Source organism: Gasterosteus aculeatus, chromosome 3, assembly GCF_964276395.1.
Source record: "Gasterosteus aculeatus chromosome 3, fGasAcu3.hap1.1, whole genome shotgun sequence".
NCBI classification, from domain to species: Eukaryota; Metazoa; Chordata; class Actinopteri; order Perciformes; family Gasterosteidae; genus Gasterosteus; species Gasterosteus aculeatus.
The window spans coordinates 14,453,683-14,477,951 of NC_135690.1; the positions used below are offsets into that span (position 1 = coordinate 14,453,683).

A 24,269-nucleotide genomic window follows, 5' to 3' on the forward strand; every position below is an offset into this window, starting at 1 on the left:
TTATTCTAAATGTTTATTTATTCGTATTATGTTACCACAGACGATCATTAAAACTTAGTTTGTGTTTAGAAATGTGCTACACACAGAATACACAAATGCGCAGCCGAGTCCTCGGAGACGCGAGTATCACAACCTGTGATACTAATGGAATGCAGCCCAGTGGGAGCTGCAGTGCGCGCCGCAGACGCTAGATGTCACTCTTGTAGTTTTAGTTAAATAACAACCACAGAACATAAAGAAGAGATTGATTTGTTCAGTACATCTTAGTTAAACCCCTACATTTTCATTAATGAGTAATTAGTATAACCTTGGCTGCTTGAATGTATGAATTCCCCTTTCTCATCCAATAAATAATTCCTGCTGAACAACAAAAGCTAATTACTTTTTTCTACCTGACATTTATGAATAGCCAACTGGGAAAATCGTTACCCACTAATACGATGACTAAGAAAAAATGAAATGTCAGTTCTTTCAATTTTCTTAATACTTTATGATTTTATTATACTATATCACCACATCCACATAAATACACTCTATGCCAGTGAAACCCACCTTGCAACTTCAAACCACACAGTTGCATTCAGTCGATTTTACTTTGGAAAATATTTGAAATTACACTGGCTTACAGATTTATATACTTTAAGCTCTACTCCATCAGTGTAGAAGCACATTACCAAATCTGTGGAATACAACAGCTGTGGTCGAGTTTGATAGACCGTATAAGTCCTTATGAGAGTATAAGGGTCATTTTCATTAGTATTATTCTCCTGTGAAGCGTTCCTTCATTTAACTGCAAATGGAGAGCAAATTGATTGTTAGAATGTGTGTAATGTGGGCATTCAAGACAAAAAAAGTGGATCAAATGTTGTTAATACTTTTGAAGAAGTTTCACCCAAACATTTAAATGAATTATAATACGGTTAAAAAAAAAGGTCTTTGCTGAGAGAATGACAAAGGAACCCAGAATTTCCTTCTTAATTTATTTCAAGACAGGCATCCTGCCAGTGCTTCCTACCTCAAAGGAAAGTGTTCCCGCCCTCGTCTCATAATTGTTGGCAATCTCCAGGACTTTTCTCCTCTGAGACCACAGAAGTCACTCAGCCTTTAACGGCTGTTAGATTTCTCTTCAATTATTTCACATATCAGAAATGATTTATCGAGGACAATATGCCCTGGAAACCCTGAAGTCAACTTGAATAAGCAGCTCAAAAGTAGATATATTCTGTCCTTCGTAATCCAAACCAAACGTCAGTAAGGAGGGATTATTGCTCCTGCTTTTTATTTATTTTTTATCTGTTTTCGACGCTGTCTTAAACCTGTAGAGGTGCACCAACACCAATTTGTGTGTATGTTTTGTTGCTCAGCTTTATGAGAAGGTCTTTTCATATTCCTTTGATGCCCTAGAAACGGCTTCATCCACAAATGCTGATGAAAATAAAACGTAATGCAAACCAGCATCTTAGTTATCGCTGTTATATCGCATTGACGTAATAAAGAATGTGGAAGCTTTCCATCTGTTCTTTTAATATATACATCTATGCATGTATTAATTGAATGAATAGTTGAACATGGGTGCTTGGATCCCGAAGGTGCCACTTGGACCATTGCTGATCTGCACGCTGTGATACAAAAGGAAGAGTAATCTTTCTTCATCATCACAGCTTTCATCAACAATGAGGTGTAACCAAGTGTGGGAAAGACTTTACAGCATCAATAAAAGATAAAAGAAATGTTTTCTCACTCGGTGTGAAGCAAACTGTGTGCAGATGGTTGTTCATACAATAATCATTTATAACTGGAGCCTTCTGTTTATCAGAAATAGAAAAACACAATTAAAGCTTCAAGCTGTGATCCCTCTCATTCCAAGTCCTCCGCTGATGAGGTGATGGTCTGACTTTTTTGTAGCTCAACATTGACTTAATCAACGTTAAGCCGATTGTCTCCTTTACTCTTCCCAAAGTGAAATCATAGTAGGAGGTTTTCTCTATGCAGCCTTCAGGTGTAATTAGTGTTCCATTGCTTGTTTCACTCGTTGATATTTGTGCAACTGTTGATGTTATTTGGTATCTGACTCGCGGCTGTTGTTTTCTCACCGCTCTTAACTTGACTTGTCAGGCTGCATTTTGCACTTCAGGCGTCCTGGTTGCTGGAAAAGTAAAATAGTTAATTTTTTCTGCACATATTGAGCAATTTCCGTAATTTCCTTTCTTATTAAACCCAGAGCAGACAATCTGCCTGTTTGTCTGTGTCCTCCAGCTGTGCGCCGTATCGGAGGATCCTGTGATGATCCACTAGGAAGGAACCAGCAAAGAAAACACATCCGCTGCATTTTCTGTAACTCCTTTGCGTCTCTGCCTTCTTAGGTTACTCGCACTTTGAGATCTGCTGATGAAGTGTGCGTTATAAATCAAATGTATTATTATTATGATTATTATATTAGCCAAAAACGGGTTTTACCGTACAGCAAAAGCTCAGCATTCTTCTCTCAGTAGACCACATTAAAGTATTACGCTGACTTCTTTTTACCATGAAAAGGTAACTCATTTTATCTATTCATGTTGTATTCAGGGTGAAATCACAGGTCGGCACACATTCAAATATTCACGTATTAGTCAAAAATCCCTTTGACTTAGTCAGACGAATCATTGAAAAAAGAGCCGGGTAACCGTGGCGACCTTTGTGCGCGCTTGTCTTTCAACTGTTTGACATTTTCTTCTGGGATTCATTGATCCGCTCCGGTTTGGTTTGTCCTCTTCTTTCTCCACTTCTTTCAGACACGCTTCCCTATAAATACTTGAACTTCAAATAAAGGTCAATGGGGAAACTGTTTCCCATAAAGGGATCGATTTCAAAAGCTATGGAAGAAATCCATAAAGAAGCTTATAGCGAGGTCCGAACGGAGCACAGACCCCTCCAAGGTGCGTCACCCTGCTGTAGAGAAAAGGCCGTTGGGTTGTTGCTGCGCTGGTCTGGTGGTGGAAACTTAAAATAACTCTATTGTTTTTAGCAGTAGCTTTGTTGCTGGCATTAATTAGGGCTGTTGGTGACAAGTGTCTCAATGAGACGCCTCATTGTCATCACTGCGACTCTCCCCCCTTCGGCTTATTGTGGTAAAGTTTTCTTGCTGAACGCAACATGTTATAATTATTAACACGTGTTTGCTCAAAGTTTGTTTTCTGCACTAATCCAAAACTCCATGTTGAAATCCCATTGTTGTTGTTTTTTACAGAACTTGGGGTCATGCTAACTTTCTATAGAAATACTTTGTCCCTGCAGCACTCTGCATCATAGGTAATGGCTTCCCCTCACTAGGGACAAAAGAAAGATGAATGGATGCACGTCACCACCTGAAAGCATCCAGCTGTCCTGTGAATGATTATGCTTTACTGAACATTACCAATGTCAAAGCTGAACCCATCGGCACCCATTGTAATGCATGCAGCTTAATACACATTTTATTGCGTTAAATGATACGTTTTCATTCAAAGCACATTTCCTCTTATCAACGGCTCCAAGGCCTCAGTGTCAATGAATGTGTTTACATGCACACAGTATTCGGTTAAGCAACTCAAAACCAAGCCTTTTTTATTATTATGTCGGGCCGTTCAGATGAATGTTTATGCCCATTTAACTAACAGGAACAGAAATGTAATGAGTATAAAACACTCAGGTATTCTTTGGGATGAAGTTCCTGGATGTATAACTGCACCCGGGTCACGTGACCATCCTATCCCAGCTACACCTTTTTATATTCACGTTGCAGCAACAACAAACATAGTGTGTGCATTTTTTTGCCTTCTCCCCGCGTTGTTTCCAGGAACCCGTCCCCTCTCCAGAGATACTGACCGATGCACCAGTTAATACAACAGACAAGGCGGTGAGCATAATGTTCCATTTAAAATCATCAAGCCGGAGCCCCGTTGAGAGCGTACAAGCCCCCGCAGCAACCTGCTCAAGCAGCACGATTGACTGCGATTATTCTGAAACGTCATTTCCCTCCGTAGTAGACAAATGAATGAACACATGTTTTTTGTAATACAATTAGTCAAAACGTTCTCCTCCTTAGATTGTGGAGGTCTGTGTGTATTTTCTGACATGCAGGGTTTTGAGGTGTCAGGACTATAGTTTGCTTCTCTGTGCAGAGATTTGTCGCATGCATGCAAAGCGCACAACGAGGCTCTAAATGAGGACGCACACTTTCATTCAAACCTGTTGTGTGCACATAGATTTTCTCTTTGCCGTTCTGCACTTGAATCATCACCCATTGACATCGGCCGGTTATAATTGTGCGTGCTGATGCCACAGTTAATGCGTCCGAGCACTTACTTCCGCACAAACAAACCATTTTAACAAAAGTACATTGAGCCTCCAATAACAGGCCGGAACAAGCAGCTAGTTATGGTTCTGCATTTGTTGCGGGCTGCTTACATAAGCTTGTGTTATATTATCAGAACGTCCTGGCTCCTCCAAGAACAACACTCGACAGAATTAAAGAACCTTGTTCTTAGATCATTTATGAGCATTTAAGAACTTGTATGTGTTGATTCTACGCTGATATAATATAATCCAAATCCTAATATTACGCCGTATATTGAAGAATAGATTGTAAGCTGTGTTTTAAAGCGTTATCCAACGTGTTGTAATAGACTGAATATCCTTCAAAACAGCGTTTAACGCTGTTATGAAAGTCTGATCCTTTCTCACCTTTGGGTATAACGCACCAATACTTAATAATGAACAACCTTCCGTAAAGTATGATGTGCCAACACTTTGATGGCGTAATCACCCAGCTGAGTGCTGCTGTTTTGGAACAGCAGGCGGAATCTGACCGCATTGATCCGTCCGTGCTGCTGTTTGTGCGATTGCTGCGTATGTAAATCAACGCGATGCATCTCTCGGCCTCAGTGTGTTTCTGGTCGCCTTCCCTCTGAGCTGCCCGTCTGCGAGCCTGTTGTGGATGCTGCCAGTAGAGATGTAACGGGGGATTTTTCCAAAACCCTAATTACTTGAGTGTAGAAATTGACTGTGTGCGAAATCTATTGTCCGTCTCCCCCCTCCGTGGTGGAAGCCGTTGGCTCCTGGTTTCAGCAGGCAGTGAAGTGAAGCTCTCTCACACGGCTGATTAAACAGGACCGGGGAAAATTAAACTGCTTTACGGTATGATATCATTATGTAATATAATAAGCTATTTAAATGCGCCTTTCAGCACAAGTCAGCATATGGAGATTGAAAGCCCTCCGTTAGTTGTGTTGAGTGGAAAGGCCAAACATCCTTGTTCGTTAAAGCAGTTTGAGTGGCGATTATTAGAAATGTCGAAAGTCTCCCTCACGACGCAGTGAGCTAATAAATATCTCAAACGCCTCTTCAAAGTGTTTTTCATGAAGGGCAATTTTCAGTAGTTTTAAATCATATAGGAATAATCCCCTTATTGGAGAAAAAATAATGATGGAAGTTGTTTTTTAATGGTACAAAGCGAGTAGAAGTTTAAATTAATAACAGTTTCTCTTGTGAGTTAAAGTTACAAACGGGTTTACTTTTTGTTGCTTTAGCTGTCTGTCTTCATAGGAAGTGGCTAAACAAGTAACAAGGGATCCTCCCTCTGAAGCATACCCTGCTTTACCATCTATATTTTACTCTAAATGTCACCAAAATGCAAACGAATATTGTGTTGTATTGAAGAAGACTTGAAACAAGCAACAGGTCGTCAATCTCCAGCCGTCACATAACAGAGACCGGCCTGCTTAATTTGTCCAACTTGCTTTGTGCAAAGATCGGTTGATTAACTCTTCCAGCAGCACGTAGGCAGCCGGCAGTAACAAAGACACACATGCATTTGCCTAATTGCTTCTCTAACGGCGCACAGGGGCGTCGCGCGGAACTCGCCGCCTTTATCTAGTTAGGAGGTTCGTTTTGTTCTCCTTTCACTGTCGCATGCCTTCATTTACACAGCGATCAATGGGTGACCTTTTAGGTGGACAAGGTCGTCCACTAAATGTCAAATCAGTGGTTTGGTGTTGAAGTGTCCCTGAATCAGGCTCCGACCTCCAAACAGCGACAAAGAGTGTGTGCGTAATCGGAAGCACCCAGGTTGAAAAGTGGTGTGAAAGGGAATTTACCATATTGTGTGTGTGTGTGTGTGTGTGTGTGTGTGTCGAATGGTGATCTGTTGAGTTAAGATGTTAGTTAAAATGGAGGTTTTGTTGGCAACTCTCAAACAATTTATTTGGCGAATACTCGGTTTTCCAAAACAATGCAAATAATAACTTTCTGTGATGTTCGATACAAAGTTATAAAAGATTCTCTTGTTCTCCGCTTTGAGGATCTGCTACTAACAAACAAAATAAGACACTTGAGGACATTGCCTCGGGTTCGGGTAAAAATACAATCAATTTTCCCGCAAAATGTATTGAAATAATCACATTAATTTAGTGAAAGGTTAAGCAAATCCGAAATGAACATGTATTCTTTTAAATATCCAGCAGGGGGCAGAAATAACTCAGGTAGATACTTATTACCGCAGTAAATATTGTTATGGTCTCCATCGTTGGTCTTCGTCAGGGTTAAATAATGTGCAAATATAAAAGTTCATCATCCCGATTGTAAAATGTCTTCTACCTGATCGGCCTGAAAAGCTGATGAGAACGAATCAAAACAATAACGCTGAGGCTTGAATATTGAGCTTAAAGGTGCCAGAATGTTCTGTAGAGCTGCGGGGATGAAGACATTGGATCAGTTTTCACTACAGTACATCTGATCAGTGAAGCTTTAACTGAAGCCATTTCAAGTGATTTGGGTTTTAACTTGATTGATTTTCTTTCCTTCACTTTCGCATAGAAGGTCTCTAACAGCACACCACGGCTTCCAGACAAAAAGCAAACTCACAGTGTGTCCGTGCATTTGTAAAACGCCTCCATTCTGAGCGCGGAAAGAAGATTTTGACTCAGATTTCCACCCAGCGCTTTGGAAGTCGAGCCTCGTCCAGGTGTTTGCTTTCTAATCTTTAGGCCGCGGGTCTTTTTTTGGTGCCTACAATCCAACCTCAATTCCAGCGAGGACCCACTAAGAGCCACTTCTGCTCCAGGTCCGTTCCTCCATCCCAGCTGACGCGCCGCCTTCATCAAACCGAAACCTGAGCGCCGGCCTTTCAATTGGACGCTGCGACAGCTCCAAGTGGGAAAGGGTGACGCCAAGAACACCGAGGGAAAGGTTGTAACGGTTCTAAAGCAATTACCCAATCCCTTCACACATTCACCCTAAAGTGACACTGAAGAAAATGGTTGTACTGGTTGTTCCTCGTCACGTGACTAATGTCGTACATACCCTGAAAAACAGGCCCGAGGGATCAAACACACTCGCGCGTTTTAAGTCCCAGCAATGACAGAAAATGATACGGAATCACCGCAGAGGCATAAAATCGACGGCTGGAGGTAGATAACTGACGCTGGGTGAAAGAAGCAGGCAGAGAGAGAGAGAGGAATGGAGCATGAGGGCTGGATTTAAAGTGTCAAATTTGCCTCAGAACAGAGTGAAATGTAGCGCAAGTGGCGGCCATGATGAGAGCTGTTTAAAAGGAGCTTTACTGCTTTCTTACTTTAGCTCCTTCAGCGTAGGAACCACTGGAGCATCTTTTACCAAAGGAAAGGAGACATAATGACCACGGCCGAGGAACGCCGATCGTGTCACCGTTAGCACGACTCATTGATATTAAATCCTTGTTAGTGAAGTAATAACTTTGAACCTGGTTGTTTGTGTCGTCTGATCGACGACTCTAAGCTCCAAATTCAGAATATAGAAGCTGAAGCGGCCTTTTCCCCCTTCAGGCGCTCTGCGTATGCTCTCCTCCGTTCATTCTCTCTTCCCGTCTGTCGGTGTTCCCTCCTTCCCACTCTGTCTTCTGTCTTCTGTTGACGGATTGAAAAGTTCAGGTCGTCAGTCTTCAGAATGCCGCGTCGTTTCTAAGCTACCTCGTTACAGAGGGAAAAACAAAATCAATCGCCGCCAGATCGGACTTAAGTGACACGAGAATAAACGAAGAGCTCTCCGTCCTGGTGCGATCGCGTCGCCGCTGGCAAAGCGTGCGTCACGAAAGCGGCGGCCTCACTGGGATATCCGCTGCTTTTCGTTTCTTCAGGCTTCAGTCATGTTTCCTACGAGCTGGTGTTCCTAAACGGGCCATCTGACGTTGACACGTGTCAACGCTGGCCCCCGTCCACAGGAGCCCCCCTCACGCCGCGACGCTTGACCTCGACCGACTTAGAAGACGACTGTAACCGACTGGGAGCTGCTTTGTTGTTGAGTAATCGCTGGGAAGCAGTTGGTGAGCGGCTCCACTTTACCTGTGATTGCACCCGTGTCATTGTGCTTTCGGTACATAACTACCGTTCTGACATAATTGATGTTTTTTTGTTTTATAAAAACAGGCCCGAATTAGACAAAGGGAGGAAGAATATGTGTAGTCAAACTTGCCATAAGATCTAATCTAAAAACACATTGTGTAGTATAATATCGCATTATTCATGAAACCCAGACAAACAAACGGTCTGCATTCTGACGTGTTGTTGCTGTCGCCTGGTATTCTTCCTGCTGGCGTGAATCCTCGCCGCTGTATTTTTTCCACACAGCTTTTTTCCCTGCAGCTGCAGATAAACGCAACAACCAACACCAAGAGGTGTTAAATCTGGATGTTCGGAGGACACAGGGATTATAATCCTCAAACTGCTTTAGTTCTGCTGTAAACATTTCGCCTTTCTTTGATATTACTTCAAATGGCTTCCGGCAGAGCGTGTGAGGCCCGGCGGAGTGTCTGTGGCGCACTCAAAGAGAAGCGCGTCATTCTCATGACGGCGCCCGTTCTGGACACGAACAGAACGTCGCACAGCAGAACCTCGTTCGGTGTTGTGCTGCATCCGGTTATTAGCAACCACATGCTAAGTGGAAAGAACCAGGACGTTTTATTACCAAGGCGAGTGGATCCGCTGTGCAAAGTCAGAGGACGGCTGCGCTCATCTGTCTTTAGAACATGGAGTCCAGGTCTCACAGAAGATGCTGCAGAAAGTCTAACTCTAACCCAGGCCTCTCAGTTCCAGTCCACCTGTGTGGACGTGTGGTGTATATATGATGCGTATACCATGGTGTATGGATCCATAGATCTCTGGGGTGAAAGCTTTTGGGACCCTAATCATGCATCATCAGCCCTCCATGGACTTTAAGTCCTTCAGCACCGAAGCTCTTAGTTTTGTTTTTGCTTTCAAGTGTGAAAGTACCTTCAGACTCAAGACAGACTGGGAATAGCAATTGATAACAAAAATAAAAAAAGACGAGTGTCCCAGGGGACCGCATGCTGGATTCCGCTGGGATTTACCCCCCCGTCTCGTCCTGACCCTTCGGATGCGGTCCTCATACTGAAGAAGTTCTAGAACCTGGAGTTCTTGTCAGTCAAAGCGGCTCTCCGTCGCGCTGAGAGAACAGATGCACTCTCTGCCAATCACTGTTTTTTGCAAGTCCCTGCCTGAAGGCATATTAATAATTGACTGGGTGGACGTGATGCTGTCCCACATCTGAGAGGACTCCTGCCTTTGTGCTGAGTCGACGTGAGTACTCCTCCTTCCCGCTACGCTGCTGAAACGACAGCAAACTCGTAGCATCTGTTGCTTTGGCTGGAAGCGGCAGTTTGCGCTTGCGAGAACGGGACGCTGGCTCGGTAGTGTGTGCATAATATATGTATGTATATATATATATATATATATATATACGTATATATGTAAATAGTTGACTTGATTTGAGAAGTAGCCCTGCAAATGTATTACTATTATTACGAGTGCTTTCAGTGGAGAACTTTAAATCATAAAAAATGTTTGTACTTGATCGCTTGAATTAACATTAATTCCATTTCTTTGTTTATTTGTTGTTTTACGTCAGTAAAAATAAAAGCGTCATCCCTTCTAGGCTATTTGGTTATTGGGTGCTGGCAACACCATAACGAATACTGTATCATCAGTGATGATGAAATATACTTTCCCAGCTCATTTGTTCCCAATTCTTCTCTGTTTGGGTGATGTTTTGCGTGCGCATGTTTTTCACTAACTTATGTAAAGGAGCTTATTGATTGAGATGAGACCTTCTGCTATTTGTGGTCTGCACCCTTTGTGTGTGTGGAGGTTTGTTAGTTACCTGAATGGGAGGCGACAGAAGCAGAGTGCGTCTCCTTTGGCAAATGAGTACAAAAAGAAGAATCGGTGTATATCGTTGCTAGGAGACCCTGACATCAGCCGCTTATCCCACCATCACGCTCACTGTGAGTGTGTGCGTGTGTGTGTGCGTCTTTGCGTGCACCTCCTCTCCCCACTGCGTCTGGGTGCCTTTGCTCTCGCTCGTCCTATAAAGCCGTCAGCATCTCGTCGGCTGCCTTCTCTGCCCGAGTAGAGTGAAGGCTGCGTTACCGTCGGAGAGGAGGAATCGGCGCTGCAGCTCACTGGAAAGGCAAAGGCAAACTGCAGGAAGCCGTGGGTACAGCGGATTGTGTGTCTTTGGGTGTTGGACTCAGCGCGCTCGTAGAGGACGTCCGTCTGCCTCTCGGCGTGCACGCTGCACCTCACGGTGTGATTTAGAGCTGCCAGGAGGGGGAAAGGTGGTTTTCATCTAGCTGATACCCAGGAAAAGAAGCACTTTTCTCTTCTGTCAACCGCCTTCTTTTTCTTTTGCGCCTTCGGGCTTTACACTTTCTGCTCTGGGCAATGAAATGAACAACTCTTCACGACTTGAGGGGTCTCCGTCCCATCATGTCTGCGCCTCTTTTGACTCCTCCACACTTCAACGACACAGACATTTCCCTGTGAGGCGACTTTCCTTCATTCCTCCGTTTCCTTTCTGCAGAAATTGTGTTTCTCCTCCGACACACACAGGCTGAACATCATCAGTTCCTCGAGGCTCGCACAACTCCCCCGCCTGATCTTCACTCCCCCTTATTTACCTCACCGTTATTGTCTCCCTCCCCTGAGCCCGAGGGCGCCCAGGACTCCGCGGTCGACCAAGCACACATTCTCTCTCCTAATTGCCATCACTCCTCCAGCGGCTGTTTCTTCAACCACCCTCACAACAACAGTTCCCGTCCTGTCACAATGTTCTCCTCCTCCGCCGAGGAGCTCTGGAACACCAGCGAGCCGGTGAGGATCAACGGCTCCGAGGCAAACTTCTCTCTGCCCAGGCACAGGGAGGATGAGGAGGAGGGAGCCGATCGGCACCCCTTCCTCACAGACGCCTGGCTGGTGCCCCTCTTCTTCTCCCTCATCATGCTGGTCGGACTGGTGGGGAACTCTCTGGTCATATATGTCATTTCCAAACACAGGCAGATGAGGACGGCGACCAACTTCTACATAGGTGAGGAGGGGAAAAGACTGAATGCAAACACAGCATGCTTACTCAGTGACGACCAGGGCATGAACTTCACATAGATGCTTAAAATATTTCATGCAGGTGTCTTTCATCGATGGAGAAAAGGCTCCTTTTTAATCCCAACGGTGGGTTCAAAAGAACTACAAGGGCACACAAGGGAGCTGCATTTTCATTTCGGTCACACAACGTTTGCCCGATTACTGCGCAGCTGTGTGTCAAAGCGTCCGTGCCAGTTACCTGCTTCTGAAAAGCAACGTGTTCCCTTGTTACGTTCTGAATTTATAAATCTAAACACGCAGAATAATAATCCTCTGAGGGTGTTTTTGCTTCATTCAGTTCCCAAAATGTTCCCATCCAAAAATGATATAGCTGAATATTTCAGGGCTTAGGTTTGTTTCTCTTGTTTGTGCTTATCTGCAGTTTGGCTATTTTGTGGATGATAATAATAAATGATTAATGAAGAAATAATGTGTAATTATTTAGCTTTGCATTCATTGACATGAGGATTTTTGTGATGTAACAATATGTTTGTGAAACTACCATTCAACAAAAAATGAAAATATACATAAAAACAGGTGGCTAGATAGATGTTCTCATTATTCTGAGGTATATCAAGTAAAAAAAGAGAAATCAATGGTCTGCATCCGTTATGCAGTGGCCCCGTGTTGTTTTCAGTGCACTGATTTAGGGGAATTTTGACTTGGTAAGATTTGCAAAGATAATTAATTGATGTAAAGCTGGAGATTAGAATTTAAATAATGAAACATACCAAATAATAAACGGCATGTCACATAGATGCATATACAAAAAAACAGCTTGTTTGCTTGTGCGATTCTGCGATTTACCGTTTCTGTTTCCATTTCTGTCTCTGTTGGCATATTGCACCGTGCATGTGTCATGAATTTAATCTTAGATAATGTTCCATAGCCAATAAAATTGAATCAGTTTAATATTCAGCAGCATTAGATTCGCGCCTGCACCATCTGCGCACCCTTTCAACGTAATGGTCCAGCAGCTATAACGGGATTAAATCAACGAGTAAAGCAAATAAGGAAAAGCGTAGGGCGTATTTGTCAAAATGACAGACCAAACGTAAAAAAACAGGGCAAGCAAGATCAGACCGCAACCTCTGCTTGGTGCTCTATAAAACCTATTCTATTTTCGGGGATTTAAATTAGCAGTCTGCAGGTTTCTGCACGTTTGTGTGTGAATGTGTGCTGCAATCAGTTGTCAGTCAATCAATACTTTCCCTCCAGCACTTCAGGTGAACATGTGCTGAACTCTTTGTACCTGACGTCAAATGCAACAGATTCATCTTACATAACACAAAGCTTCAGATATCAAACATAGACAATTCCTGGTGAGACACAAGCAATAATTAAATCATCAGAACGTGATATTATTTTGTGCATGTAACTGAAGAGGACTGTATTAGCAAATGTTGCTCGTCGTTATGTATGTTGAATGTAGTTCAGTAAAGTTTTATCCCTGTAAAGTTTACATGATTATCGATTATCACACTTGTTTAAACCAATTTAAAAGGGTTTCAAGTGACAATCAGTAAAAATCTGAGGTGAGTCACATTTTAGAATTCCTAACAAAAACTACAACCCGAACAAACGAGGTGGTTCGTTACCCCCCTTTGTATGGTCCTTAAATGTCTATGTGATGTTTCCGCACACCAGACATCCGCCGTGTCCTTTTGTCTTTGTGCAGCGAACCTGGCCGCCACTGACATCATCTTCCTGGTGTGCTGCGTCCCCTTCACCGCCACGCTCTATCCCCTCCCTGGATGGATCTTTGGCAACTTCATGTGCAAATTTGTTGCCTTTCTTCAGCAGGTAAAAGCACGATTGATTCTTTTTGGTGACATTACAATCATAATCAACCTTTCCCCTTTCCTTTGCATTGGTTTGTTTCTTGGTCACCTGCAAACTCTGTTAATTAGCTGTAAACACAACATCGACATGTTATACACTTATAAAGGTGTTGTTATGAACAGGCCATTCGTTTCAAACTGTTTCTTATTCATACAATAAGCAAGCACTTATTTGGACGTGTGTCTGACACAAAGACGACACGTGTTCACACTGTCACACTTCAGATTTAGTTTTTGTCTTCATCTCAAACCTGGAATCGAATCACCCAATCGACTCAGCACAATGCGTAGCTCCCAGCTTTATGTTTTGGGAAAGATATTATAAATGAGATGTCAATTAAAGATTGCAACTTGCTGACTCCATGCAGATTATAAAAAAAAAACATGTTTCATAACTACACTGTAATTACACTTCAATAACAATAAGTGAGAACTATGGCGGACTGAAAATACGCTTTGTTTCCACCTTGACGAGTCATTCAGCTGGCAAGGCCACGCTGTCATCAGCGCTGCTCGTGTTGACTTAATAGTCAACATGAGGAAAGTTTGAATCTACAGCGACGCTGTGCCGTGGTGAAAAAATGGCATGAATTCACTTTGTTCTGACTACCTCATTATGAATGTAGAAGGGAGGAGGAGATAATCTGTGTAATAAAGACACTTTCTTTTGAATGCACGTTGACGAGATGTTAAAGACTAATTTGAGCATAAAAGAGGAAGATGTGAGCGAAGCAGCCAAAGAACACATGCAGGGAAAAAAAAAAGCTGAAAGCATTTGTAATTGAAAGGACGGGATTCAACTTATTCATCTTCACGTGATGTCTATGACATTGTGAGCTTGTCTTTGGTAAAGTAATGACTCCCTTGGGAAATTATTTAACCCGAATCGTCGCCTTTTGGAAAAGCAATTTTCCATCCAACCGTCTTCTCCGTCTTTCATCAACCAACCTCTCATCTTAAAGCGCCTTAATCAGTGTCTATACTGGGAGAACCGCCAGCTTTCACTATTGCATATGCATGAGTCACATTCATTGGTCCAAGAAATAAATGTGGATAAAATGTGAACTTATGAATAAACAATTAAAGGGAAACATCAGATGAAATTAACTAAACAGGCTTTGTTGACATCCATCCCCATTCTCTGTTAGAGCAACAGGAACTGGCAGATTGGCTCTCTACTCTTACTACTTGATATAGTACAACTGATTGTACCGCATCAGGAAAAGAATATTGGAATGTTGCTAGAATATTTAGTTACATTTGGACAGCGTCCATACTGATTGAATAGAGGAAAAATTATCTTAATCATATTAACAGTGCCCCAAAAACTAAAATGATCAACCATTCCTTCACATCTAATGTAAACCACTAACCCACACGAATACCAGTGGCCAGAACACGCTACACCAAAAGGCCGTCATCCATCACAGCTTCAAAAGACATAAAGATCATCCAAATGTTTTCTCTCTGCGACGTCCAAGCCCATTACTCTGAATTGAAAACATGCACTGCAGATAACAGGGATGGATATTCTTACTCCAGGCGCATTTAACATTGAGGGATTTAGGCTCTCGCATCCTCCGTGCCCTCAACATTGAATCCGGTAATGACCCCTTTCTGACTCTCGCCTCATATCCTTTGAAACCCTGATGCTCTGGAGGGTGACGAGTTGTGTCATCACTGCCACGCGTAAGAGCGGGAAGAGAGGCACCCATTGCAAGAGAAGAAAAGATCATTTTTGTGAAGGGGATGAAAGAGCTTTTTCACCCTGCTCCTGGAAATGGACGTACAGACGTGTATGAAAATGGAGGCGGCATTAGAAGCCATTGTCGAGGGGGCTTTCCACCGCAGAACATAATATACTAAAACGAGGTGATGTTACATGACATTTTAGAGAGTTTGGATCCCGCGTGAGTCATATTTTTCAAGTACCTAAATTGCTGTTGCAACAGGAATACCGCATTACGCCTGAAATTAGCACCCGGAGGTGCCCGCCTCTAATTGAATCAGACTTCATTGAGCTCCATTAAAAATAGAAATGATTCGTTCATATGCTAATTAAAAAAAAAAAACTTATCGCAAACGCAGCTTGTGCTCTGCTTCCCGTCCGTTTGTTTTGCGCTTTCTCCCTCGCTCTTCACTTTAAAAGAGCTCATTAGCAAAACCACAGAGTTGCAATATCTCTTGTTGCTTCTTAATGAGGGATGATTGAATGCAAGGTTGGATGCACAAGTCTCCCTTAGAACGACGCTGGCCAACTTCTGTTCCCATTACGCCGTTCGATCTAATTAGAAGTTTGAGGGAAAAAAGTTTGCGAGAGTCTAATGGCTGCTGCACAAATTGCAGAGCATATCTTCTGAAAGCATATTATTTGTATTGCTTGAAATATTCACTGACATTACAAGTATCTGTGCTCACTACTTTTGCTGCATGGCTACTGTTCTTTTTATGTCTCAGTGGAAAAATCCACAGGAAGTGCTGCATTCATTTTGAGTAGAACAGGAGATTTGTGGACATCAAACAGAGAGGAGACAGAGGGGGGACAGGGAGGACAAGAAGGACTGAGGCCGACTTTGACAAAAGAAGAATAGCCCAAAAATGACTAATTCTTATCATCTCACTTCCTGAGAAGAGGGGGGATGATTTTTATCCACAGCGTTCAAGGTGAACAGTGAGTCGCTCGTAATTTTGATGGAGCAATCTTTATTTCTGATGGTTCTCTGTATTCTATGATGCCACAAAGTCAAAATGCACACATTGCTTTTCTAAAAAACAGCTGAACTTAGAAACGTTGGACACATCATCGTGTTCATATGCTTCTCTTAGTGTTGAAGGGAAACTTGCATTATGTTGCCTGTCAGTGTTTGTCTGGAACACATTTTCTGGAGAGCCAGGAATTCAGATTTAGGCAACAAAACATGAGGAAAATATTGACAATGTTTACCAAAGCCCCGTGAGGGCCTAAACATAACACTTGAATTCACTGTCTGGGCTGCAGGTTTGGAAGTCGGTGTGTAGAACAGAATATGTGTAAATCACGTGTGTGTGTGTGTGTGTGTGTGTTTTCCCTGTTTTTTCCAGGTGACCGTTCAAGCCACCTGCATCACTCTGACGGCTATGAGCGGCGACCGCTGCTACGTCACAGTCTACCCTCTGAAATCCCTCCGCCACCGCACCCCGAGGGTGGCCATGATAGTCAGCATCTGCATTTGGATTGGTACATCCTGCAATGGCCGCTGCTCTCTTACCATTGCCCTTTTTCCCAGCTAGGACTTCAGACTAACAGGGACCTTGTGCTTGTCCAGGCTCCTTCATGCTGTCCAGCCCCATCTTGATCTACCAGCGCATAGAGGAGGGTTACTGGTACGGCCCGAGGCAGTACTGCATGGAGAGATTCCCCTCCAAGACCCACGAGAGGGCTTTCATCCTCTACCAGTTCATTGCCGCCTACCTGCTGCCCGTCCTCACCATCTCCTTCTGCTACACCCTGATGGTGAAGAGGGTGGGGCAGCCCACCGTGGAGCCCGTCGACAACAACTATCAGGTACGAACAAGGTTCATTTAGCTTTTTTGTCCTGCTTCATTGATGTTCCTTGATTTAGCTTCATGATGCGACTTGCTCTTGCTCCCAATGGTCAGCTAATTAGGTGTTTTTCTGTGGTGGTGCTACTTTTACCTTTTACACTAAGGGTTGGCTTACTTTAATATATAGTCTTTGAAAATGTCTTTTAAAGCAGCTTTATTGGATAAGATGACTGTGTGTAAAGTTCAAGTGTCCCTCGTAATAATAAACCAGTTACTAACTATTTCCTTCAGCTCTATTGTTCTAGTTTTACAACTTGTGTCCGGTTGAGGCATTTTTTTTACTGCTTGTGCAATAATACACGCAGGTTGTACAAAAGAACCCAAGCCGATGATTAAATCAGCCCACCGTCCTCTCCCCCTCAGGTCCACCTTCTGTCCGAGAGAACCATCAGTATCCGGAGCAAAGTCTCCAAGATGGTGGTGGTGATCGTCCTCCTTTTTGCCGTTTGCTGGGGTCCCATCCAGATCTTCGTCCTCTTCCAGTCTTTCCATCCTAACTACGAGGCGAACTACGCCACGTACAAGATAAAGACGTGGGCCAACTGCATGTCCTACGCCAACTCGTCCGTCAACCCTATAGTCTACGGCTTCATGGGAGCCACCTTCCAGAAGTCCTTCAGGAAGACCTTCCCCTTCCTGTTCAGGCACAAGGTCAGAGACGGCAGCACGGCTTCCAGGACCGCCAACGCCGAGATCAAGTTCGTTGCCGCGGTGGAAGGCAACAATAACAACGCCGCGAATTGAATCTGACCACCGCAAACAGAAAAAGGGTGGATTTCACGGGTTTCTGTCCAGAGCGGTGGGTCAATCGTGAGAGTGTCTTCAACGAGCAAACGGCTGATTGTAGCAGGAACATCCGCAGGTTCGATGTTGGGAAACAGATGCGTGACACAGATTGACGCTGACAGCGTTTGGAACGGTATTTTGGCGAAGGCAGTGTTGGCAGGTGACATCATCCGTCGCCGTGCCAAACGCTGCAGCCGAATAACAGAGGACAGCCGCACGAGTCCGATGACGAGAGAGGAAACCTTTGGCTGGAAGCTGCTGGCATGAGTCCTCTAATCCCTGTAAGATCCTGGCTGACGAGATCTGCAGCTCTGGTATACACGATTCAGTATTTGGACAGCTGATGATATTATGTGATCTAAGCCACATGAGAAAATTTGTGTTTTGGAAAGGACAATGGACAATTATCACCGTACACAAGCCAAACAGACATGTTATGTTTCGTCAATTGGATCCTATCCCTGGAGGAGAATGTAGGAACTCAAGAGGCTCTTTCTGCGTCGGACATTCTGGGAAGCGGCGAACGCTGTGACATTTCTTCAAGGAATAGTTTGATATAATTGGAAATGGAGCTTTGCCATTTCTAACCTGCTTTGTACAAAGAAAAAACATGAAGTAACGCATGCTTTTTTTTAAAAGCACGCTCATCAAGACACAGATTGAACAAAGCTCTCAATGGGTTTTTATTTTTTACCAGCTAATTGCCGCTATTTTCATCCTTCAAGGTAATACTATTTTTCTCACCCAGCGATCAACTGTACAGACAGTCCAGCGTTTATTGTATCTCCAGGCGCACGTTTAATTGATGTGATATTGTCAGCTCGTTGTCTTTTGTCTGAAACTAGAATATGACGATGATAAGCGGAGGACGACGTGCTGATGGAGGAGTTGCGACCGGTGAGGCGTGGGCAGTGTTTACCTTTCCTTCACGTCCCACGCGCAGACATTCGCAGATCCAGGTGTTGTTTGTGGGAATCCGTTGCCATGTGCACCGCTGTAGGATCCTGTCACACCGAGGTGGAGGGGGGGGCCCGGACGGGCTGCTCCCCGCCGGGAGACGGAGAAATGAAAGACGTCGTTATTAACACATTTACAGAAACTGCTCTACAGATGCTGCTCTTTTCTTTTCATCCCACACAGTGGTAAATCTGCTAATTCAATCCGCATTTGAATTTTTGTGGAACTGTGATTACTTGAATTTCACCGTAGGGCTTTTGTTAGGCATAATTAGATACAAATACTTGGTCGTATTTATTGAGAACAAATTGGACAAACGTTTATCTTTGGCCACATTAAGGTCGATAACCGACAAATCCTAATTTCTCTTAATTTTATGCGGCGCATTACAGCAACACCTATCAATTTCCCCTTGTGATACGCATGTACTGTCCACAGGAAACCGCTGAGAAATACGTTTAGCCAATAAAACTACTACATTGTGGTTTGGAATCAACGTCGACGTCTCATTTCACACGAGGCACGTGTTCGATCTGTTTGATCTGCAAACTCAAAATGGAATAAATGCCATGGCATGAGGTGCCCTGCAAAGCCATTTACTCTGAGTGCTTTTGTAAAACATGTCTTAATATGTAATGCTAATGACTGAAGGTTGCGTATAAATGTGCGTTCGTTGTGTTCAATTTATTCCACAGAAAGTATTCTGCATCCATTAGGACCAAGGGCATCAATAATATGTGGTTTACTACGTCATGTTAAGTGTGTTCTTGTATCTGCGCTTGATCGCATATTGTGATTTCAATACAAATGCGTCCTGGTTGTTCAGAAATGACTCAAGCTTCAATCATCCTGCAGACTGCTGCATCCGTTCTAATCGTCTGAATTAGTGCTTTGCATTTGTACTGGAAATCATCATTTTTTTGTTCCTGTCCGCCATTAAAAATAAAGCACAGACTGGTCTGCTTACTGGTTGGTTTTTATCCCAGTAATTATTAGCATTCTAATCAATTTTCTGCAATAGAGTTGAAAGCAGAAGCAGAAATGACTCCAAACGGCCATTTTCCACTTACGTTGATACATAGAACCAGAACAATGGACCATACTGAATAAAGTCCTCATCAGATTGTTACAAAATTGGACAAAAAGCATTCATTCTGCGTCATCAGCATTTGTGCACAATAAGACACAAAAAGTCCCATGGTACCTAATAAAAAAACTTCGCCTTTTCGAAACAAAACAGGCAACAATGCAACAACAGCCATGACTCACCATTCCTGACGAGACAATCTGCCCACTCTGTGCACCAATGTACTTAATGGTGATGACTTTAATAATAAAAACTGGTCTTTTTTGTTCATTTAGAACGCACAAACATGTTCCCGGCTGAATCAAGGCTGCAGGAAACCGTAAGTAGTCAGAAAGTGGGAGGTTTGGTGATTTTGATTTTTTTAAATGTTATTCAATGAAAAGGTTTAAGGGCAGGAAGACAAAAACCAAAGGGTACTCATGTGTACTCATTGTACTTTGTGTACTGGCGCTTGTGCGCTCCTCTATGACACTATGACGCAACCATTATACATTTACCTTGTATATATTGTTTTCGTGACTACTGACTCTTTTCTGAACACATTTTAAATCGTCACTTTACCATTAACAGTTTGAAAGAGAAGAAGAAATGACAGAAAAAATCGATGTCCTGGTGAATACTTGTTTATTTGTATGCAGTATAAGCAAATACAACAGTATCCAAGTTAAAAGGTGACATTTGGCCACATCACATACCCATCATTTCAATAAGCATTGTCTGATATTAAATATCAACATCCAAGCTTAAATTAAGACATGCAAACGTAATAATAAAGAAGTAAGAAATCAAACCTTCCAGCCGCCAGACTCTATTACATTTAAAATAATATTCAAATGTAATAGATTGTGTTTTATTATTGATGCACGAAAAAATGTTCAAAAACTAAACAATGTGTGTGCAGAGGTTCTCTTTCTTTGTAGAATGATTGAGGAAAACGTAAAAGGCGTTATTATGACACAGGGAATGTTCCTAAAACTTGTTTGACATTTTACAGAGGATTTCAATGGACGTCTTCTGTGTTTTGGTTGCATTGAAGAGGGAAATTCAACATCGAAAAAGTTTTTTTTAACCTTGTGAATAAAATCGGTTCACTTCTAAAAAATAGGTTCTCGGTTTGTAATGATTTTATCCAAGCGTGCGTTGTAGCTCATCATATTAAAGTTTTCTCTCGGTGAGACCGAGTTCTTTTTTTATTTTCGTAGTGGAGCCGCTGGAACCACATTATGGGGAAGACGGCCTTTCAGACTTTTTCCAGCTGTGAGGCTCCTGCTTTCATCACCCCAACAGTTCGGCCCGGGTACCAAACAGAGCAGACGTTTTACGACGTAGAACCAAACGCAAGATACCAAGCAGGCAGCTGAACGAACAAAGAGTACAAATCCGTTTGCAGTAAATTCAACCGATCTAGGGAGGGACGGCCAGAGAATAGACAAAATGTTTATACATTCATAATATTCACTCTGCTCTTTTCTCTGCCTCAATCAACCGCTGTGGCAAATATCAGGCTCTCTAGCCACTAAATGCACCACTTTGTTACTCTGCCTGATGCGGAGCAGATATGTAGTTTACGTTGGAGGCTTTAGAGCTTTTTGCCGGCTGGAGTCCAAAATGACAAACTGTCAAGGGGAGACTGAAACAAAAATCCTAAAAGTTGCAGGCCAGACAGCTGAACAATGAGCACTCCCCCTTTGTGCTGTTATTTCATCAGGGCCACTGCAAACAAATGGAACAAAGCCTTTGAAAAGAACAAAAAAAACAATAGAAATCAACACAGTGAGTGAAGCAGTTTTGTGAAGCAGAAATTTGCTCACCTGTCCACCGCTAAACCTTCTCCAAATTTTCGGTTGTATTTCGTCTAATAGAATGTTTAGTTCCTTCTTCGTCGGCCTTTCAACGTGACACAAACAGCTCCCGATGATTGACGATTGCCCCTGGTTGAACATGTGGCTCCCGCAGGAAATGAATCTTCAGGATAGAAAACGAAACAACAGCAATGATGGAAAGTGGTTTGGAGAGAAGCCGAGGGAGGTGCTGCTGTTTAGCATCTTGTTTAAAGGCCGCCACTTGACAGTGAACTCGAAGTGTGATGGAAAGTAAAAATCTATTATAATGTCACTTTGACGAGGACATTTTCGTGCCTGGTGGTAAATAGAGTTATGTTTAAGGCAAACGAGGGGCTCATTTTGTTAACCGGCATCCGTCACTCTCTGAGGGACACACAAGCAGTTAATGTTAAAAATCGCATTGTGTCTGACTTTCATTATCTTTACAACCCAGTAGAATACTTTCACAAGAAGAAAGTCTTTCCCTCTGTGTTCTCGGTATGAAGTGCCTCCTAATTAACCCGGAAAACAATTTGATGTCTTTGTGCGTTAATAAAAACCAGAATAGAACAGGCCGCAATGGGAACACACTTTGCAAATACATCGTCAATGAAAACATCAGATGTTTGATCATATATTCAGATCATGTTTTTGATTCGATTTCATCACCAGCTTTAACTGGAGCTTCCTCTCCTTCGGCAAATGGATCAATAGCATTAAATTGGAGAGATAGCGGCGAACCACCGCCGGCAGCATTACACCTCATACCGATCCTGCCTTTGGTTTCCCGCGGTGTGAGAACAAATGAGTCCCCAAAATACAATCCGCTGCTTGCCTCTTGACACGGAGTGAAGTCTAAATCGATGGCAATCACTGAAATCCACCAGCGTCCTCAAGTCTCATCGAGCCAAACGTGTTCCTCACAAAGGGAGAACTACCGATTTCTGCCTCCCCCCATCGAGAGCGGCATTTAACAGCAGGGGTCCAAACAGAACACGGGGGGGGGGGAGAGCTGCTCAGCTCGGAGGCCCGTGAAAGGAACCGTGAAACCGAAGAAACGTCGATGGAAAAGAAATAAGAAATGAAAGGTACATAAACGTCTGTTCGTCATCTCCTGGGAGATCCTGTTCCTGTAGAGGGAGACAAAGAGCCGGAGTCACTGGAGGAAAGACGTCCGGTCACATGGACGAGAGGGCTTCATGCTCCGTGGTGTCCGCCGTGTTCCTCACACAAACAAGTAGTCTTTTCTCAAACACACCGCTGCTTCTTCTCCGGCCCCCAACAACCACATCAGATGCTCCGTGGTGGTGGTGGAGGTGGTTGGGTGGGGGCCGCCGGTGTGTTAATGGAGCAACCCGAACTGAACTGACAGATCTCTCTGCTGGTGGATCGCCGTGTGTGTTGTGTGGGCCGGAACCGGGGAGTCAAAGTTGTGCGTTGTGCTCCCTCGTCTCGTGCGGATGGAAATTGCCTCGCGGGCTTTGGCTCGATGGCCTTGAGATAAATGCGAAACAACCCAAAAAATGGAAAGGAAAGCCGCGCGTGTTCTGGGTGGCCTTGGCCGGCACCGAAACAGCAGATGAAGCTGGCAAAGGAGAAGCCACAGGCCCGAGCGGTTTAGAAGCCGCTTTCAGCCGGCGAGGCCGCTGAGCTGACGCGACACTCGAGAGTTGTGAAAATGAAAGCTGCAGCTGCTGAAACCAAAACGTTCTTTTGCTCTTTTTTTTTCCCACTTTCTTTCTTTCTTTCTTTCTTTCTTTTCCTTCTTTCTTTCTCAAAGCTGAAGCATGACGGCAGCGGCTCAGCACACCAAGCGGTCAGCTGAGGGGAAAATAAACGTCAGCGGTGGAAAGGCACAGACGGTCAGACACAAAGAGGCCTTTCTACCAGCAGGCAGAACTCCCTCACGTCGCAACACAAGCAGGAAACCACGCCGCCGCCACCGGCTCGCCCCCGGGACCGAGTGTGTGTGTGTGTGTGTGTTTGTGTGAGTGCGATGGAGAGGTGGAAGAATGGAAAGGGGAGAAAAGGGGAAAAGAAAAAGGTCCGGGGACATTTAATGAAACCCAATCTCCCGCCTCTGGTCTAAAAATAAATGAAGCACAAAAACACAACTTGCATGAGGATGTGAGAGAGATACAAAGATACAGAAACCATGCAGACCGTCTGGTATCCGTTCCAGTGGGCTGGGAGCGAGCAATTAAATGGTGAACTCAACCTTTAGAGCTGCAAATATTTCCCCTCAGTGTTATTCTAAGAGTGTGTCTGTGCGCGAGTCTGATGATGATTAATTACGCAGCAAAAGGTACTAATGCACTAATGTTTTTCTCTGCAAGAGTTGTAATGCTCCTGGACAAAGGTGTCAGCCCGCTAGAATAAAATGACAAATATGCATAGCATCACATTCACTGAATGAAGAGAAATGGTAATTGGTAAATCTTATTCCACATATTTTTCAAAGGGTGCAGAAAATGCCGTTGATTGTAAACTTCATTCAATGTTACTGTTACAAAACCTGTAACCATAAAGCAACGACCACAAGCTGTACAATTATTACTATTAAAATATGACAGTCAATCATACACAAAATCTAGTTTTAATATTAATATTAAACTAACAATCTCTGACAACTTTTTGTTTTACATTTTTATTGACGGCATTATTTGTTTTTCATTCTCCTTAAAAAATGAGATGAAATCCGCCCGCTGGCTGTGAACTTGTGCTTCCTACGACTTCTCCTGGATTATCAAAAGGAGGCACC

The 24,269-nt window shown here is 43.4% G+C and overlaps 1 protein-coding gene and 1 long non-coding RNA gene across 2 annotated transcripts; one reads left to right on the forward strand and one right to left on the reverse strand.

Annotated features, from left to right (window-relative positions):
• Nucleotides 1–10,365: 10,365 nt before the first annotated feature.
• On the forward strand, nucleotides 10,366–19,564 carry kiss1ra (KISS1 receptor a). Its single transcript, XM_040172031.2, has 5 exons — nucleotides 10,366–11,376; nucleotides 13,108–13,232; nucleotides 16,352–16,487; nucleotides 16,576–16,814; nucleotides 17,219–19,564. The coding sequence occupies exons 1-5, from the start codon at nucleotides 11,118–11,120 to the stop codon at nucleotides 17,597–17,599; spliced, it is 1,140 nt and encodes a 379-aa protein (XP_040027965.1). The 5' UTR covers nucleotides 10,366–11,117; the 3' UTR covers nucleotides 17,600–19,564.
• A 728-nt stretch (nucleotides 19,565–20,292) lies between these two features.
• LOC120816432 (uncharacterized) lies at nucleotides 20,293–23,656 on the reverse strand. Its single transcript, XR_005711841.2, has 2 exons — nucleotides 22,277–23,656; nucleotides 20,293–21,650 (listed from the first exon to the last, which is right to left on the reverse strand). It is a non-coding gene; the product is annotated as an uncharacterized LOC120816432 (long non-coding RNA).
• Between the last annotated feature and the right edge of the window lie 613 nt (nucleotides 23,657–24,269).